General features: G+C 37.8%; 1 protein-coding gene across 7 annotated transcripts in view; it reads right to left on the bottom strand.

Moving 5' to 3' along the window:
• Positions 1-15254, bottom strand: part of ADGRG6 (adhesion G protein-coupled receptor G6) — a 153857-nt gene that overhangs the window by 40625 nt on the left and 97978 nt on the right. For all 7 annotated transcript variants that reach the window (XM_061428151.1, XM_061428153.1, XM_061428148.1 and 4 more), the window contains 7 exons: positions 14574-14636; positions 10999-11141; positions 7164-7275; positions 6005-6069; positions 5212-5422; positions 3692-3863; positions 760-900 (listed from right to left, as the gene is read on the bottom strand). In XM_061428151.1, coding sequence (XP_061284135.1) covers positions 760-900; positions 3692-3863; positions 5212-5422; positions 6005-6069; positions 7164-7275; positions 10999-11141; positions 14574-14636 — 907 coding nt within the window. The remainder of the gene's footprint in view (positions 1-759; positions 901-3691; positions 3864-5211; positions 5423-6004; positions 6070-7163; positions 7276-10998; positions 11142-14573; positions 14637-15254) is intronic.

Here is a 15254-nt window from a genome sequence, read left to right as displayed (position 1 = left end):
ATAGCCTCCTTTGCCATTCTTCTAAATGTGATGCCTAGCACAGTGAAAAACATTTCTACTGACTTTGAAACTTGCAGCTCTGTCTTACATAGGTCACACTGTTTGATATACACAGGTATCCTCAACATAACAGATAAAACTTTTATTGACAAGGCTCAGTGAAACTGCTCAAAATGAGCTGTACTTTCAAAGGCAACCAGAGGTCATCAGTGTTTGCTGGCAGGGGACTTACTAGTATTTGGAAACGATGCCAATAAAAATGATAATATGTGCTCAGCACAATGCCACGCTACTCGGGGGATGTGGGAAGGCCAAAGGCCATTTGAAATACTAATGGGAAAACTGATTAAAGCCAAGAATGCTGCTCATTATGTAAACAGTGCTTCCCGCTGAATCAAGAAAAAAACCTTTCCTTTGGCAGACAATTTCTTTAACTCTGAAGATCTAAATTGCTGGAGAGCATAAAATACTTAACAAAAGAAATAAGAAATAATAACTTCTCCACAAATTCCATTTCTAATTGCATTACGCAAGTCTTAATCTGATTTATTCAAAAAACTTAAACGAACACATGTTATTAATAAGTATATGATTATCAGAAATAAAGTATTTAGAGTTATGTTAAATAACTTTTTAAAATATAGTAGATTAATTTTTCTATACCTCTTGACATATTTTCGAGAAACCTGAACTTTTATCTTTCATTTTAAGCAAGAAAACTATTTCTGATTGAAAAATAGTAAGTTAATGAACACTTACCTGGAAAAGTCCAGTTTTATTGAAGAAAGTAAATTGTGCTCTTTTAACTAATACAGAATCCTCTTCACTTAGGTTCTTTAGTAAGTTCGGAGGCAAAATGACAGAGGCCAAAGGATCCATTTGTCCACTTTTAAAATCCATCTGTCATACACACAGACACCAGTTGAGTAAATATTTTTAAATTGCAATGATAACGTTACTCCCTAGGACAGTTAAATTGCAATGATAACGTTACTCCCTAGGAGAGTAACTGCTGTCATCAAAACTCAGCTTGGTCTCCTCTTTACCTCCACCAGTCTCTGCCCTCAGTATGAGTCCCTTGCAAAGGCCTGGATCTTATTCGAGTTTTACAAATGTGGCAAAACAAGAAATGTACTGAGTTTAACTCAAACCAAGAAATCTACAAATCAGTTGACATTTTTAAGTATAAAGATTAGATTTGCACATAATAGATTTTGAGTTTTTCTCAAAACACACTGTGAAAAAATAACTACCAGGAAAAAAAAAAAAAAAGACTGGAATTCATTTGTTTTATTGCTGAGAATGAGTATCTTTTCACTGAGGAAGCAGCTGAAGTTTTATGAGCGTTCTTGGGTATCATTTTTCCTGAACCCACAGATCACGCCAAAGAGTGTTTTCCTGCAAATGGACCTGAAATGAGACTGACACTGACTGCTTTTTAACTCTTGAAATGCGAAACAGAATTACTCCAAAAGAGCCGCTGGTCCAAAGCAGAAAAAAAGTTCTTCCTTATATCCAGATTTTTAAATATTCTCTCTTGAATTATCTCCACAGTTAAGAAGCATGACGTACCAGCCACTTAGGTGTTCTCCCACGTCAAGGGTGATGTTTCAATCATTTCATTTGCCCATGTGGCTAACACTGTCTAGTACATAAGAGGAACTTGACAATTATTTGCTGAAGTGTCACTTGAACAGGTCAGAGAGGATCTCCATTAATCTGGCCCCGAATTTCTTGTTCAGTCTCATTTTCATCTGTCATTCTTAGCCTTCTATACCTGGAGAAGGCAATGGCAATCCACTCCAGTACTCTTGCCTGGAAAATGCCATGGATGGAGGAGCCTGGTGGGCTCCAGCCCATGGGGTCGCTAAGAGTCGGACACAACTGAGCGACTTCACTTTCACTTTTCACTTTCATGCATTGGAGAAGGAAATGGCAACCCACTCCAGTGTTCTTGCTTGGAGAATCCCAGGGACGGGGGAACCTGGTGGGCTGTGGTCTATGGGGTCGCACAGAGTTGGACACGATTGAAGTGACTTAGCAGCAGCAGTGGCCTTCTACACCACCGTTTTTCAAAATACAATCCTCACACCAGCAGTACTAGCAAATACCTGGGAACTTGTAAAAAGTGCAAACTTGAGAGATCCACTCGGGACCCTAAATTAGAATCTCTGGAGATGGGACCCAGAATTTTTTTTTAATTTATTTATTGTTGGCTCTGCTGGGTCTTCACTGCGGCACAGGCTTTTCTCTAGTTGGGGCAAGCAGCGGCCACTCTCTGGTGGCGGTGTGGGGGCTTTTTGCCGTGGCTTCTCTTGGGTTCTTTGGTAGCTCAGACAGTAAAGAATCTGCCTGCCTGCAGGAGACGCAGGTTTGATCCATGGGTCGGGAAGATCCCCTGGAGAAGGGAAAGGCAACCCACTCCAGTATTCTTGTCTGGAGAACTCCATGGACAGAGGAGCCTGGTGGGGCAAAGAGTCACACACGACTAAGCAACTTTCACTTTTCACTTTCTCTTATTGCAGGTTTCAGGAGTTGCAGCACATGGGCTCAGTAGTTGTGGCTCCCAGGTTCTAGAGGACAGACTCAACAGTTGCGGCACACAGACTGAGTTGCTCTGTGTCATGTGGGATCTTCTCAAACCAGGGATCAAACTTGTGTCTCCTGCATTGGCGGGTAGATTCTTTATCACTGAGCCACCAGGGAAGCCCCAGCAATCTTTTTTGGTAAGTTCTCTAGGTGGTTATAATGTAATAGTTTGAGAAATACTGGCACACCAGGCATCTTCCCTTCTTTGGGTCCTTAAAAAGGTCTTTCTTCTGACTAAAGGAAAGTGAAAATCGTTCAGTCGTGTCTGACTCTTTGCAACCCCATACTTATACAGTCCATGGAATTCTCCAGGCCAGAATACTGGAGTGAGTAGACTTTCCCTTCTCCAGGGGATCTTCCCAACCCAGGGATCAAACCCAGGCCTCCCGCATTACAGGTGGATTCTTTACCAGCTGAACCACAATGGAAGCCCAAGAACACTGGAGTGGGTAGCCTATCCCTTCTCCAGGGGATCTTCCCTATCCAGGAATCAAATCAAAGTCTCCTGCATTGCAGGTGAATTCTTTACCAACTGAGCTATCAGGGAAGCCCTTTCTTCTGATTAAACTAATCCCATATCCCACTCTCAGTAGGGTGGTACTCACTCATAGTTTAACATTTAATTCCACTATCACCTCCTGGAGAAGGTAAGCTGAAAGTATACCTCCTCATTTTCATTTCAGAAGTATAACCGTCACAGAGTAGTGGCTGTTTTGTGTCACAGTCCATGGAATAATAGACAACAATGACCACATTATACCTAAAAGATGTGAGCTGAATGTTTGCTAAGTATCTCCTTTGCAAGCAAAAAGTGTCATAAATTTATATGTATATATAATATATTCTAAATATAAAAATTATATTTATGCTAAATATATAAATATACACAATTTATCTTTTGAATTTATACCAGTTAACATTTTTCGGATTAAAAAATGAAATACCAATAAAGTCCACATGCCTTATGGCTACTGCTGCTATTAATTTTAGTCAGCCTTCAGACTTACCTTCCACCCCTAGAACCAAGATCTCCTTGCCATAGCAATTAGCAGAAGATCAGAGATTTTTGTCTAATTGATTACAGAAACCACTAACTTATTACCTGGAAGTATGATTCATTATTGCTTGGAAGACCAATGCTAAAATTTGAAACTTCATTGGTCTCTGGGGACACAGATGATACTCCAAGAGCCAGATTCTGAGTTGTGATATTCATGTGTGTTGTGCTCTGTAGGTCTATCTTGAAGGCCAATTCATCAATTGTTTTTAAAGCTCTAAAGAAATGACAATAGCACTGTTAAGGAACACATTTTAGGTACTTGCACACATGTGATTTCCTGCAGGACAAAATACAAACCAAATAAAATCATCCTTAAATCTTTTGATCTTAAAAAAATTTTTTTTGACCTTAATACGAATACCCATTAAATTAATTACCTCATATCAGAATAATATCAGTTAAAACACTGAATTCTAGAGATAAACTTCAAGAGAAATATATACTTTAAGGAAAAGCAACAATAAAGTTATCCTAAACAAATACTCTGTTTTTCATGTATTTTAGCCTTTCTTTCCTCATACAAAAAATTCTCTTCCTACTTTATACTGAGTGAGAATCAAAGGAAATAATATGATAAAAGTATTTTTTTGAATTGCAAGACCCTGTAAAAAAAGTTTGTAATTATTATATGCATAAGGTAAGTTAGAGAATACATTCTAACAAAGATAAAATTTTCATCAAAGAAATTTGGTTGAAAGAAAATAGAAAGGAAAAATATCTCAGTATTCATGCATACTCAGCTACTCAGTCATGTCCTGCTCTTTGTGACCCCATGTACTGCAGCCGACCAGGCTCCTCTGTCCATGCAATTTTCCAGGCAAGAATACTGCAGTGGGTTGCCATTCCCTCCTTCAGGGAATCTTCCCGACCCAGGGATTGAAACTGCGTCCCCTACATCTCTTTCACTGGCAGGCAGATTCTTTACCACTGAGCCATCTGGGAAGCCCAAATATCTTAATACTAACACATTAAATGAAATAATTGGATATAAATTGAACTATGTAAAAATAGGTATATTTCACCCTTCCCTAGGCATTTTCATTTCAGAAGTATAACCGTCACAGAGTAGTGGCTGTTTTGTGTCACAGTCCATGGAATAACAGACAACAATGACCACATTATACCTAAAAGATGTGAGCTGAATGTTTGCTAAGTATCTCCTTTGCAAGCAAAAAGTGTCATAAATTTATATGTATATATAATATATTCTAAATATAAAAATTATATTTATGCTAAATATATAAATATACACAATTTATCTTTTGAATTTATACCAGTTAACATTTTTCGGATTAAAAAATGAAATACCAATAATGTCTTTCTGGGACTATTTACATTACCTAGCCAGGTGGGCAATCCTAATCAAATTATTTTCTCAAAAAAACACAAACAAACAGAATTTTGAAGTACATTTTGTGAATGATCTTAGGAAATATCAGTGGATCTTCTAGAGATTTAAATTATGGAAGCTGGGCACTGAGCATTCAGATCTGTGAGAAACTACACAACAACATCTGTATCCAATAAACATTACTCTCTGGAAGAAAAACAAACAAACTTACTCAGAAGACGACTCAAGCAAATCACTGTCTGGGCTGGTTAAAATATTGGAAAATATATTCATTAAGGTTGAGCCAAGCGTTATATCAATGTTTTCTTTTTCATTTACAATCCTTTTGACCTTTTCTACGATGCTGGTGATATTGGCCGAGCTTAATGTCTGCCCATCACTAGTTAAATTTAAAATCTCATTGGCAACTTCATTTGCTTCCCCTAAAAATAGGACAGAAGAACAACATACAGTTTGACGTGGGTATTCTGAGCAGTTCTAGGAATCCAAACCATAGTATAACATCTCACTTCACAGTAAAGCAGCAAATCAGGTTCCCTGTGTGTGTCCCTTAGCACGGTTTTCACAGGACAACAGTATTTCTTTACACACACAAACTAATTTCTCTCTTCAGTGAGACACAAACTGTGCTTATAAGCAGCGTAGGTAAATAACGTGGAGAGACCAATATTCACACATAGTTCTAAGTGAGATGCCCGCAGAGTCACTAAATAAATATGTATTTGCTGCTTAAAAACACACACACACAATTTTAATATACATAGTCTCCAAAATTTTCTTACTATTGTTAATCTACTACAGAATAAGTATAGCAGAAACTCAGAATGAGCAAAAACAGTATTTTCTACTTTAAGTGAGTCAAACAATCATTTGCTTAGCTTTTAATATCATAATGGTATCAGGACATGATACCACAGAACAGAACGTGTCCAAAGAAGATAAAAACCAAGAAACTTGAGGTCATCTTATTTTCCTTTGGAGAAGTGAAGACATCTCTCACTTACTTGAGCAATTGGAGATATCGGGAAGCCCCCAGATGGCTACAGAAGTGTTGTTAGGGTCATCATAACTATAAAACAAAAAATGTAAAAGGTTTGGCAGACATGACATTACAGCTGACAAAAGCAGTTAATAATAAGCTTTAGAATTTCCCTTGTATCTAGGTAAGTTTCATTTGAAGACTATAACAATGGACATAAAATTCATATTAAAAGTTCTTATTGGGGAAAAAAAATCATGCACATGCATCAGGGGAAAAAAAATACTAGCAATAGCCTATATGCTAGCATAGGCTCCATCAGGCTACTAAAGTTAAAAGCATAGTTGTTAATGTGGATCAAGCACCACTTGAAGAACTTTCTAGATAAAATCTCATTTTGATTGCACATAACTCTGTAAAGCAGATTATAATCCATGTTTTATAGATGAGGAAACAGACTTAGATAAATCAAGGAATTTTCCAAGGTGTCACAGGCAGGAAGAGACAGAACCACAATTCAAAGCCAAGTCCCTTTCTTTCCTCTCCACCACTTTTCAAACCCAGCAGTGGGGGCAAAGTATTTCTACATGGGAAGTTTCAGTGTCTGAACTTCCCTGCAAGAAAATTCTCATTGAAGGTGGGGTGGAGGGTGAGGAATTGGATTTGGCTTATTCAGTGAATCCTCTGTTAATCTGTCTGAGGTTTCCATTCAACAATTAGAGAAAAATCCACACCCTGACAGTCTCCACTAGCAGACTGCCCTAACCTGGATCTTGTCTTTCTTCTTTCCGATCTCTCTTTTCCCCTCCAGTGATGACCACTCCAAAGATTTAAAAAGACTTGGCATGTCATGTCTCTTATATGCAAGTCATGTCATGTAAATGCATGTCATGTCACGTATATGCTGGCTCTGTTCACCAACTTTGCTCTAGAACTTCCCTCTGGTTTTCAAATTGCTCCATCTTTCTTTGAAGAAGGCTAAATTAGCATGCTGCTTGAAGAGAAAAAAACACTTTTCTTGGTAACCTACCTTCCTCATCTTTACCTCACATGGATTTGACGTACAAAGAGATTCCTGTCCTTCTTTCCTATTAATATACACCGCATGGGAACTATGGAACAGCACCTGTAACTCTGGAAAGTAGGTACACGGAGTTTGCTGGCAAGAGTTAAGAAAGTATTACCATGTTCGTGAAGCAAAGAAGCCCGGTTTCCCTAGACAGGGAGTTCTGTACTCAGAAGGTTGGATGCTTGGCCATTTATAGCCTTTGGGTTTCTCCTCAGCATGACATACACCTATGTGAAAATAAGATTCAACATGAGAAATATTAATCTATTTCTTGAAATTAGAGATGCAAGATGAGAGCAAAACAACAATGTTGGTAATTAGGTATTTATTCCATGCAATACTGAAATAACAGGTTTTTATGTTCAGAATTTATAAAAGTTTATGCTATGCTAAGTCACTTCAGTCGTGTCCAACTCTGTGTGACCCCATAGACGGCAGCCCACCAGGCTCCCCCGTCCCTGGGATTCTCCAGGCAAGAACACTGGAGTGGGTTGCCATTTCCTTCTCCAATGCATGAAAGTAAAAGTGAAAGTGAAGTCACTCAGTCATATCCGACTCGTAGCGATCCCATGGACTGCAGCCTACCAGGCTCCTCTGTCCAAGGGACTTTCCAGGCAGGAGTACTGGAGTGGGGTGCCATTGCCTTCTCCGTATAAAAGTTTAGAAGCTATGAAAAATAAACATTAGCTGCATTTCATATTCAAGATTGTATCTTAAAAAATCATCAAATAAAAACACATACTTATGCGAGTATAAAAATGAATCAGACAATATTATTCCAACATAAGTCATTTGTAGATAAAATTATTAAATAGTTGTTGTTTAGTTGCTAAGTCATGTCCAACTCTTTTGTGACCCCATGGACTATAGCCTGCCAGGCTCCTCTATCTATGGAATTCTCCAGGCAAGAATACTGGAGTGGGTTGCCATTTCCTCCTTCAGGAGATCTTCCAACCCAGAGATTGAATCCGCATCTCCTGCAATATCCTGCAACAGCTGGCGGATTCTTTACCACTGAGCCACCAGGGAAGCCCCTAGTAAAGCAGATTTATTGGGAAACAAACAAACAAAAAAAACGACATAAAATGGAAACTATCCTGAAAAATTCAAATGTAATTTAATCTTTTTCAAAGAAAAAGCCTATAAAATAGTGCCTCAACAGTGTTGCTGTTGAGTTGCCAGCATGTTTAATAGAAACAACCTCTGGTTGCTCTGAAAGCATGTTTCACCCGGCAATTTTCTGGGGGAATGGCAAGAAGATAGCTGTAGGCCACACATCTTGCACACATACCTTCACCTCAAATCATCCCACTTATTGTCTAAAAACTGTCTGGGTGAGAGCTATGACATAAATAACTCAGACTTTACACTTTAAAAATATAAAAATAAAATCACTATATTGATAACAACAAAATCTCATATTTCAGTACTGAAAATAGCAAGTTACACGAAGACTACCGGAAACCAGTAGTGTAGTTACCAGTTGAACATTTAAATAACTTTCCGATCTATATTCTGAGATTTTCTTTTCCCAATTGGTAGAAATTTTTCTATAGAAGCAAGGTCTCCTGCATTGCAGGTGGATTCTTTACCAGCTGAGCCAAAAGGGAAGCCCAACAATACTGAAGTGGGTAACCTATCCTTTCTCCAGCAGATCTTCCCGACTCAGGAATCGAACTAGGGTCTCCTGCATTGCATGCAGATTCTCCACCAACTGAGCTATCAGGGAAGCCCTAAGGACTTCCCTGGTGGCTCAGACAGTAAAGCGTCTGCCTATAATGCGGGAGACCTGGGTTCGATCCCTGGGTCAGGAAGATTCTCTGGAGAAGGAAATGGTAACTCACTCCAGTATTCTTGCCTGGAAAATCCCATGGACAGAGGAGCGTGGTAGGCTACATTCCATGGGATCGCAAAGAGTCGACTGAGTGACTTCACTTCACTTTCTACAGAATAACAATACATTATGGAATTTAAGTGGTATAAGTAGCATTGTGCTCAGTCCTGACTCTTTGTGGCCCCATGGACTGTAGCCTGCCAGGTTCCTCTGTTTATGGAATTTTCCAGGCGAGAGTACTGGAGTGGGTGGTCATTTCTTCCTCCAGAGGATCTTCCTGACCCAGGGATCGAACTTGTGCCTCCTGAACTGGCAGGCAGATACTTTACCACTAGCACCACCTGGGAAGCTCTAAGTGACATAAATTACATGTCCAAGTGTGCAGAGAGAGCTGTTCAGGGATTCCTCAGCCTCTGAGGAACAGAGACAAGGCTGGTCCTCATGGGCTCCTTTGTCACATACAAACTACATTCATCAAGCTCCTTCTTTGTGGAGACCCCTATGTGTGAAAGGGGAGCCTTTGTACTCTACTCAGCCCCCTGTATCCTCGAGGCACTGGTTCCAGAAAACACGTTCCTCCCCCCGCCAGTACTGATATCTGAGAAAGCTCATTTCCCTGGTGTAAAATGTAACAACATTTGCAACAACCTATATACATCCTCCTGTATGCTTTATATCATCACTAGATTACTTACAATAATAAATACAGTGTAAATGCTATGTACATATTTTAAATACAATGTATATGCTAGGTAAACAGTTGGCCAGGCATGGCAAATTCAAGGTTTGCTTTCTGGAACTTTCTGAATTTTTTCCCCCAAATATTTTCAATCCAAGGTTGGTTGAACTACAGATGCAGACCCCATGGAGACTGTGTATGCTGACACATTAGAGATGAGGGTTTCCTCAGAGAAGCAAGGATGCCTGCTTCCTTGTTGCACTGCGATTCTGGCTGCAGTCATAATCATGCTTTTAGAGGCTGAGGAATATCTGCTTCACTCACTTCAACTTCCTGCGTGCGTGTCTAAGGAAACGTGTCAAAGTTTCCCTTTCTTTTGAGCTCTACTAATTCACCTGATTAGCTGTCATCATAACATTAGAACGACTACTTTACTTTTTGTTATCCAATTTTTTGAGCCATTTACTTTTCTCAAAGATGCCCATCAAGGTGCATTCATTTATTTATTCATGCATTTAAATGCTCAGGAATGTGCTGGTTGCTGGGAAGGAGGTGGGAAGTGAGAGTGTTGAGAGAAAAATAAGATGTGTTCTCATGCCAGAGGAAATTTCTGGTTAAAGAAAATATATATGAGAACACAAACAAGTCCAGTCAAATTCAAGAGTTTTCTATACCGATGGTACTCTAGGTCTGTGGACAGTACGAGGTGGAGGCTCCCAGGCAGTGATAGCTATTTGTACATAATGATGTCAGAAAAGGCTTCACAGAAGAGGCAACTTTGGGCTGTCCTTCATATCATGTAGGTGATCATCAGGTGGGCAGTGAGAGGGGAGGAAAGAAATGGGCAAAGAAAGAAAAGAGCACAGCATGTCTGGGGAACAGCTGGCAGCACCACACCTATGGCTGGAGATTAGGATGTGAATGGCGTCCAGGTAAGAAATCAATCTAGGTTTGGGATAACTCCCAGAATTTTGGTCTATTCCTGCATAGATGGTGATATCATTAACAGAGACAGAGAACATAAGAGAAAAGGATGTCTTACAACAAGAAATTGTCTTTTATAAGGTTTACTTTATTGGAGATCCCATATGCACATACACACACTCTCTTTAATTCCTAAAGTTGAAGCCAACTCTGGTCAAGGTTATCTTGGCATTTTGCTCATATTCTTAGTATTTTCACAGCAGGTTCCTAAAATAGGGTATCAACTTCCATCTGCCTCTTCATTCCCTTGGATTCATAGGTATCAAGGTGCTATCTTTTATGCTAAACTTGTCACCCATTTGTTAACAATGTCACCAACAAGATGAACTTTACCATCAGAAAAATAGCTTTAAATAAGTAAACACATGAAGAATATTTTTGTTGATTTTGTTTCAACTTAACCTGTTATATAGTCACATAAATACATATAATAAAACAATTAAAGGCACTTACCCAGTTGTCTCACATTCACTTTATGTAGCCTCAAGCCCTCATCCAGGGACTCATTATTTCTTAAAAGCTTCTGCTGAATGGTTCTTCCTTCTAATGTGGGATTGTTGGTAGCATTATAAACCAAAAGGGCCAAAATCACCAACCTAGGAAAACAATTCAGATAGAATTGTTGTTGCTGTTGCTGACCAGTCAAATCATATTTTGGTGGAAAAACAGAACATTTGCATACAGTAGTAAGAAGGTAACTGTGAAGTGTTGAGATTTAAGAAATACATCAAAGTATTCAAAGACTGCTGTCCCTGTACAAATTATAACGCTAAAAAATGTTTAAAAATTATAACCTTAAAAAAATATCAATATGAACATTTTATAGAATACTGCATGTATTATCTATCTTATTACCCCATTTCTTTTAATAAATACTTTAATATTTTATGCATACATGCAAGAAAGAATAATATTTGTGGTTAATTCTACACTGTTTCTTTAAAGTCAAAAATAAAGTTTTTTAAGAAAAATTAGAATTTCAACTAATCTGATTAAACAATTAACTTTTAAATTACTATTATTATTTACTAATATGTTGCTGTTTCTCCAGAACTGTGACAAAATGCTTTTCTATCTCCATGAAGCATTTACTAGTACTCTGTACACTGAAAAGTTACAAAATAAGTACTCGAAATTCACTTAGTAATTGGCTGGCATGTTACTGAAGAAGTTGATATATTGCTTGAACTGGCTTGTCTTTAAAAAGAAAGTATCTCTATGGGAAGCAGAGATATATATCCTAAAACCCCCACCAAAACTCTGGTTCTACAATTTAAAGTAATATAATTTCCTGTTCACTTGTAATCACATACACAGTCAGAAGGGAAAGCAAAAGATGCCAAAGTGAACCCAGTAGCATTGTTTCTGAAATAACTATGAAGTCCTCAGAGGAGAGGCAGTAGCATATTTGATTTATGAAATACTATGGGTATCAACATAAATGAAATAGAGTAGTAACATATTTGTGATGCTAAAAAGAAGAAAAATAAGTGAAATCTTTAATAGTCCACGTTAGGTGAAATTTTAAAATAGCCCTATTTTCCCTCTAAATATCTGTAGTTCACAATTCTCATAGTTCACTCTTAAGAGCTATTTATCTCTAAAATCACTTACTGCTTACTTTTCAGATAGGAGTCATATTTTAGGATGAGAAAAACACAGATGTGAATATAATGTTGAACTGTTATATCATAATAATTTTTAAATGACCTATTAAAAAAAAAAAAGTATCCCTTGATTAAATTATTGTTGGATGCTAAACTTCACCATTCCAGTAACTGAGAACTTAAGAGTTGGCAACGTGAACTTTTACTTTCCTTGAATATTGAGAAGACAGTACGTTTGGATGGTACTGACCCAAATTCAGCAATTCAAGAATGACTGTGCATTTTCACATGTCTTATCTGTGTTGTTTTCCTCTCTCATCCTGGAAACTGAAACTATTTTATGGTTCTGCAAAATCCAGTTCTATCTGTTGTTACTATCAGTCATTCTTTAATTGAATAAATCAGTCTCTGTGGCTCTGGTTTCCTGTCTGTCTAGGCCATAGAGTATGATAGCATTATCTAAAGCTAGGGTTTGTGTTAGGTGTTACAGTTCAATTGAAAGGAAAGGTTGGGGAAAAAAAGAGTGTGTGTAAGACTAGTACATTGTAACTTTGAGAAAAACTATGAGAGATCACAAAGGTTCATCCATGAGCATAAAAGCAACAGAGAGCAGAAAGGAAAGATGGAGATAAAGATGGTAAGAACACATTTTAAAGCAAAGCCAGAAGCTCATACCAAAGAAAAACAAAATGTATGGATTTTCCCATATAATTTTTTATAAAATTACCCATTGGCGTTACAGATAGGAAACTGAGATTCCACGATATTAAATGTCTTTCCCACAAGAGTTTCTAAGGTGTGGACACATACTCATGATGACTAATTTTACTATCATCAGGAAATAGAAAAATCACAGTAAATGGGACCAGAGCATGGGAGTATGAAGTCAGAAATCTTGGCTTCTCACATTAGCTGGTTGATGTTGGGCAATTTATGTGGTCTTAGTTTTGTCACTGGTTGAAGGGCAGGACACTACCTGCCTTATCTATGTCGGGGGTAACTGGTAGAGAGAAGCAAATGAGCCAATGAACAAGACAGTGCTTGGAATCATAAGGTGCAAATGAAAGGAGATGCTGTGATGAAGGTTATAAAGATGGTCAGGATGAGGGTGATGATGCTTCCAAAGGGCATGAGTTTAATATATTTTATACTTCTGGAAAATATTTTATTTGGTTGTTCTCATAAAATTGCATTATTAGACTCTGAGCTTGAGTCCTATGAAGAGGGTATAGCACTGGAGACACTTTGAACTAGGGCTGCTCCAACTGCAAGACAAAGTGTCCAGCGAAGTTATCCAGGTAATCGTGGATCCATTATTCCAGGTTCAATATGATCTAGCAGGAAGGTTTGGAGAAGAATTTATTTGGCTAAATCAAGGAGAAAAATCCTGTTACCATCAAGAAGACAGTGTTAAGATACATTAAACACATTACTCTGATCTTCAGATCATAAAGAAAAAGGAACAATTCTAGAAAATAAACAATAACTTTCCCTAATCAGATGGTCCAATCTGTTGAATATACACAGAAATGGTAAATTTGAAATATAATCTTAAAGACGTGTGTTTTTCTAATGAATAGAGAAACGTGTTTTTCTGAATAGAAAAAAAAAAAAAAAATAAGAAAACTCTCTGGTCAACTCTCATATGAAATTTTATTACTAGCTTCTCTTATAAGAATATATGACCTGAAAAGAAATATATTCCATCCCTATAGTTGTAAATACACAGATCAACTCAGTCAATTGAAACTGGGTAAGAGATGTGAACTTTTGCTTTTCAACTGCCTTTTTTTATTCTGCGGATTTGCAGTATATGACCTGACACAACTTCATGTATTTTATTTGGGAGTTTACATTGTTTTTTTACTACAGAGCACTCTTGAACAGTTGGTCTTTAAATGCCAACTATTTATATATGGTGAACATATCTATTAAATTACCTGCTTGCTTAAGTCATGACCTTGATATAAATTCAAAAATGAAGACTTCAGAAAATTAGCTGATGGCTTTGGATGCTGAAAATATTTCAGCACCTATTACCCATATTATTAGATGCTACTGTACATAAGTACTTAAAATAACACTATAATTATTTTTTTTTCTTTGAAGGTCTATGAAATATCAAATAACAGGTAATAGGTTATCATAAACTGGAATTATCAATACTAAAAATAATAAATGTTCCAATTCTGAATTATTTTTTTTATCAGATGTATATCTCTACTGAGTCTGCTTATATTACAGTTTTAACTACAGGAAAAAAGGAAGATTTGTTCATTAGGGCTAAAGAAATAATTTAAATGTGCTACTCAAAATAAACATTTCTCTCCTACCTCCTTGATTTTATTTCTCTACAAGACATTTAAAACAGAGAACACAAGAAAAGACGTCACATTTTCTGCGAGATCTTGTCAGCGTTACCTTTGGTCAGTCACAACGCTTCTCCTCACTTTAATCTTGTCCTCTCCAGTGCTCAGGTGAAAACTGTAAATACAAACAGGAATATTTGTTATCAGGGCTTCCCAGGTGGCACTAGTGATAAAGAACCCGCTTGTCAGTGCAGGAGATGTAAGAGACAAGGGTTTGATCCCCGGGACACAAAGATCCCCTGGAGGAGGGCACGGCAACCCAATGCAGTATTCTTGCTTGGAGAATCCCGATAGGCAGAGGAGCCTGGCGGGTTATGGTCCACAGGGTCGCAAAGAGTCAGACTCGACTGAAGCGACTTAGCATGCATGCGCGCATATTCATTATCAACTTCATCTGCTGCACCATCAGCAACAAAATTTGAGGAGGTGAGAGGAAGAGGCAGAGAGGACGTTCTAAGCCAGTGTTAGCAAATGTGTCTTTAGAGGTCCTAGTTCCTTTTAAGCCTGAGACAAATCAGCTCCATGGCCAAATAAAACTTGGAACTACATGCCTTCTCTCTCTTTTGAAGATTTTATAATGCATATCAGTACATGAAAGAACCTGAGATGCTCGGATATACAGAAACTTGCTCCTGAACTAATTTCACTCTTTGATCCTCTTTTCTGTGAGATATATTATTGATATATCTCACGTTCATAGAATACATGTTTAGGGCTTCCCTGGTGGCTCGGA

Source organism: Bos javanicus, chromosome 9 (genome assembly GCF_032452875.1).
Source record: "Bos javanicus breed banteng chromosome 9, ARS-OSU_banteng_1.0, whole genome shotgun sequence".
NCBI lineage: Eukaryota > Metazoa > Chordata > Mammalia > Artiodactyla > Bovidae > Bos > Bos javanicus.
Note: the sequence above shows the minus strand (reverse complement) of the source record. Positions and strands in the feature narration are given on the sequence as shown.